Consider the following 5,110-nt stretch of genomic DNA (forward strand, 5'->3'; position numbering starts at 1 on the left):
AAACCATTCATATAAGTTAATGTGTACCATTTTCCACAGATCTCATCTCAATCTACAGTACCCTCTACGAGGGCACACACATCAGGGATTATGGTGTTGTTCCTGAATTGTGTGCACATGTGTCTAGGTATTTGGTTAACTTCATTTCATGTAAGGCAGACACCACGTTAACATGTTCTCCATAGATTATGTAAGGGTATGTTGAGCAAAACGAAGCTGGCAGGCACTGAGCCAAGAAGCTTAACAGCGAAGGCCTTTCAGACTTTTCATCTTTTCAACTGAGCTTACATACTGTGCGGTGTTCAGCATTTTTATTTTTCAAAATGTCTAAAAAATTCAGTACATGTAAAAAACAAGTCACACTGAAAAGAAATACATGTAGATTTCAGGGAGCCTAAACTTAAACAACAGAAATACGAGGCAGATTCAGAATCAACAAAAACAAAACATGAAGAGAAATTCACATTTGCACACACAAAAATAAAAACACTCTCCACTTTACATGCAGGCAGATGTTTATGTTGGCTACAACGCAGTTGGTTTATTTCTGGGTGAGTCCATAAGACCTGGGAAAGCAGGAACTCCAATCAATCTAAGAGATCACTTTGTATCAGGAGGCAAGAAACATCTATCTGGAGGAGTTAGAGCTGGAACGAGAGCGGTGACGCCTGCGACCAGGAGATCTGGAGCGAGAGCGACGGCGGTGCTGGGGACCGCCTCCTTGGGGAGCGGGACCTGCAAGGACAACAATAATTGCATTGGAAGGCAGGAAGAATGAGCAGACCGCATGGTCTGAACCAAAGAACATATGCATATATTCACATATATACAACAGTAGTGGGAAATCAAATGCACATGGACATATGTTACTGACTGAAACTCATTTAATGTACCATTCTCCTCATGCGCGGTGGACTGCGACGCCAATAGGTGGTGGCGGGGGCATTTACGAGGGGAGATGGTCTACGAGGTGGAGGACGGACCCGTTGAGTCAGCACGGCAGATGCAGTGATTTCCTGTCCGTCAATCTGACCTATCAATAACAAAGTCATCACAGAAAGTTATCCAACACGTATGCACAGAGTAATCCTGCAAAACAGAGGCAACAGAACACTCTGGCCTACCTCCGTCCATGTGTTTGAGGGCTTTCTGGGCCTCGTCAGAAGTCTCAAACTCAACATAAGCGTAGCCCTGGACAGATGAGGGTGGTTCCTGTCTACTGGCATTTCGACCATTTTGATTTTTCCATAAGTGGAAAAGATCTCCTGGATGTGGTCCTGTGCAAAAAAAAAGACACAAAGCGTCAGAACCATGTTATCAGAAAACTTTAATTATCTGAGGAGTTATGTTGTTATTGTTTATGTGCAAAATTATCGAATTAATACTACATAAAATTGACTGCCGACAACAATAAGGAAATTAAAAGCCTGTTTACTGGACCATAGTCATAATGAATTAACATAACATTATCTCAAAAATTCTTCCTTTATTATTTTTCACTTTCTACAATTCCAGTTTGACATTAGGAATGTGGATGTTCTCATCTACCCAACATGACGTTTTTGAGCTAGTGCTATAATCTCAAATCATGTTAAATCATATTCATGTGTTCTGCAGTAAAAAGGCTTAACTTCTCAGCTGACCTTGGTGACATTCCTGGTCAGCCGCCCTAAATGAACTTTAGTTGGTTTTGGACTTGGGCTTCTTTTCCTTCGCTCCTTATCATCTCCCCTCTTCTGTGTTTTGGACCTGCAAGATCACAAACAAAACACTGATTAACGTCATCATGATTCAGACAAGTGAAAATACAAGACACCAGAGTGTAAAAATATCATGTAGCTGCATTAGATGGTAGGAGGAGTTACGCTGAGCGGGAGCGGCGGCGGTTGTCATGGCGTCTACGGCTGGGGCTGGGGGAGCCTGACGAGCTTGAAGAGGAGGAGGAACGAGAGCTGAAGAACCCGAGCGGCTAGAACCAGATGAGCTGGATCCACTTGAGGAACCGGAGCTCGAACCAGAGCTGCTGCTTGAAGTGGAGCTAGATCTGGACCTGGTCAAAGCAAAGTGGGGGGGATACACGTTCGGTTAGAAAACACACGTATTTAAGACTGATTTGTCACTAACAAAAACAGATAATTACATAAGGAGGTAACTTAGAAAACAAACCTGCTGCTGCTACTGCCAGTGGAAGCGCTGCGGCGTCTTTTTACTTTCTCCCGTCTCTCCTTGTCTCCGTCCTTGGTACCAGTTTTTTCTTTGCCTCTGTCTTTTGTTTTTCTCCTCCTCCTTCGCTTTGTGGGGGATGGTGCCCTAAAGTCAAGAGGAAAGCAGCTGTTATCATAGAAGTTGTGAATGGTTTAGGGCTGCAAGTACAAATTATGTCAATTAATCTGTGGATAATATTTCTGACTAATCATTTGGTCTATAAAATGTCAGAAAACAGTGAAGAGTCCAAGCTAACCAGGCTAAGGGCCCCACCTCTCTTTGTAGGGCCATTTAAAGCGTGGAAATCAAATCTTCGTCTTCAAAGTGCTATTTTGTCCAACCAAAACTCCAAAACGGAAAGATATTTAAACTACTGGGATCCAAACAGGATTTGCTTCAGAAACAAAACTTTAGAGAAGCTGCAGTCAACTTTAAATGAGATGTTGGGCAACTAAAAAGATTAAAGTTACTCAATTATCAAACGTGTTGGCCACAAATTGCCTGTCAACTATTGAAATATTGTTTCTGACCCAATGTAACTGAACATGATCCAGCAATGTATTCGTTACTATAAATATCATAAACGACTTCAAAACCAAAAGGGAGTAAGTTATCGAGGAAACTATGGTGTTTAGAGTGTGAACTTCCAGCTGAGACTAAACACAAAGCGTAACGTTAACACATTCTGAACAAATCGGAGGTAAAACGCCGTAATACTGCAAGAATTACATGACTGACAACTTTTTGACTTTTAAAAAATGTCGGTGGCTTTAATGTTATTGTAGTGACTGCATATATAATTTAATATTACCGCCGTTATTGCTGAAACATCACCGACTAGTAAACTTCACTCCCAACAACTGTGATCTCGAACAGAAATCCGCCGCCATTGATTTCGATACTGACTCCTCAAAACAACGAGCGAGCTCCTCTTTATAACTCACTACTCTATTCATTTAGTTCACAAACGGCTATTAAATCTGACGCAAACGTCGGCATGTTACACAAATGTGTACTGGAATTTAAAACCAGCTCGGCTGCACTTCAGTAAAAGGGTAAACTTACATTTCTTTCAAACGCGGTGATTTCGTTCCAGCCACTTGCTGCCAGAGGAAACGTCGCTCGGTGATGACGACAAAGCGGAAGTTACGTCTACCTCAGCGCCACTTACAACTCATTTGTTTATTTATGTTGTCAATAAAAATGTGAGTGTGTGACTACATCGTAGCTATTCAAATACGAAATGTTTAATCATGGTACGTGATATGATTTAACCAAATAGGAAACACCAATCTCTTCCCTCTTGTCGAGGCGGTTTCGCAAAGGTGAGCACTTTAATATGTTAACCGTTACTGTGTTAGCTAGAGCCTTCGGTGTTAGCTAACTAGCTCTGCTATTAGTTACAGATGAAGTTAATACCAGGTTACTGCAGCGTATTCCTCCAACCACACGACAAATATGTTTCACCAATCCAATGTATAACTATTCAAGTTTTTTCATGTGAGGATTGGTAACGTATATATTTTAATTATTTTGCTTTACTGAGATAGGTTGTGTGATAAAGTAACATGTTGTAATAAGGAGAAACGTTTTTTGTTATAACTGGAAAGATCAATAATAACTCTTGTTATAACTGAGCTGTTTGTTTTTTTCGTTATGTGGCAGCAATACACTGCTGCATCACTGGTGTTTTCACATCACACAGAAGTCCGGGGGGGATTCACATTGTTTACATTTATTTCTCAGTATTAAACACACACCACGTCTTAGTTACAGTTTTTTGTTATTTTATTAATCCTCTAAAGATTAACAGCCAAACTCACAGAGTCCCTCTGGAGTGAGAGATCATGGGCCGGCTGGATGATGCCGCCAAGCACAAAGTAGTGGAGCTGCGGAAGGCTGGTCTGAGTTTCCGTAAGATCAAAGCTGTGCTGGAGCTGGAGAACATCAAGGTGTCTGCCCAGGCCATCTACCTGTTCCTGAGGGAGTTTCAAGGGAGGCCGCCAGGGAGGGTTAGACCTGTGGAGGCTGGAAGCAGCACATCATCAGCACAAGTGCAGCCTCGATCTGGCCCAATACAAGAGAACTGGAGTAACATTCATCTCCAAAACCTTATGCGGGAGGCATCTCACCATCCTGGCTTTACAGCACCTGCAAACTTTGCCAAACAGACTTCCACAAATCCGGATACTGGTGCAAAGCCTTCTGGATCTGGGGAGATCTGTGGAGGTACCAGGCTAGAACAGCAACATGAGGGAGATAAGGAAGAAAATGACATCCAGATTGTTAGTGTCACCTCCCTTGCACAGAACAGCCAACGAAGAAGTCCCCAGTCCTCTGTAACAAGGGCAGAGACAGGTGCTGTGTCTTCCACAATAACAGCTTCTGGAGCATACATGAGGAGGAGGGTCACACCGTCTCCAGCCACTAATTCAATGCTGGCAGCTCGAAAGAGACTTTTGGATAAAGCGCTGTCACACAGGATGAAGGCACGTACTTATACATAATTTCTCCCATGTGTCACAATCTCAATTGTTATGCCTGTTGTTATTATTGTGGACAATAGTACAAAAACTGCAATTGTCAAATACCACAAGAATCAAATCATTTTGTATACTTAATTTGCATACATTGCTTTTCAACAGTCATTCCACCAGGTGGCATCATTGTTGAGGAGAGATCACTTGAGTGTCCAAGGTGCTGATTTGAGAAATGCAATGCCACAACCACCTGAAACGTATGATCTGACCACTGAAAAGGTGAGAAAAGAGCAAACATTAAATGCTATAAGTTATCTCTTTTATTTTGGTGAATAATCTTAAAGTGTGTGCCAGCCCATACTGTCACTTCTTGTGACCGGGTCACAGTACCTGTATAATCAATGTTTTGCACCAATAGCTGGTAC

The 5,110-nt window shown here is 42.1% G+C and overlaps 1 protein-coding gene and 1 pseudogene across 1 annotated transcript; one reads left to right on the top strand and one right to left on the bottom strand.

Annotated features, from left to right (window-relative positions):
- Positions 1 to 600: 600 nt before the first annotated feature.
- Positions 601 to 3,350, bottom strand: LOC119882040 (annotated as a pseudogene).
- Positions 3,351 to 4,017: 667 nt separating this feature from the next.
- Positions 4,018 to 5,084, top strand: LOC119882041. The gene is made up of 2 exons (XM_038692057.1): positions 4,018 to 4,694; positions 4,851 to 5,084. Exons 1-2 carry the CDS (start codon positions 4,053 to 4,055, stop codon positions 5,019 to 5,021), a joined length of 813 nt encoding a protein of 270 aa, XP_038547985.1. The 5' UTR covers positions 4,018 to 4,052; the 3' UTR covers positions 5,022 to 5,084.
- Positions 5,085 to 5,110: the final 26 nt, after the last annotated feature.

Source organism: Micropterus salmoides, unplaced genomic scaffold (genome assembly GCF_014851395.1).
Source record: "Micropterus salmoides isolate LMB-PRFRI ecotype aquatic unplaced genomic scaffold, ASM1485139v1 Ms_hic_scaffold_2854, whole genome shotgun sequence".
Classification (NCBI taxonomy): domain Eukaryota; kingdom Metazoa; phylum Chordata; class Actinopteri; order Centrarchiformes; family Centrarchidae; genus Micropterus; species Micropterus salmoides.

Bases quoted from the DNA above. Each gene is read 5' to 3' on its own strand.
- LOC119882041 (XM_038692057.1), top strand. From the start codon at position 4,053: ATGGGCCGGCTGGATGATGCCGCCAAGCACAAAGTAGTGGAGCTGCGG. The intron at 4,695-4,850 runs GCACGTACTTAT...GCTTTTCAACAG, and splicing joins CGCTGTCACACAGGATGAAG to TCATTCCACCAGGTGGCATC.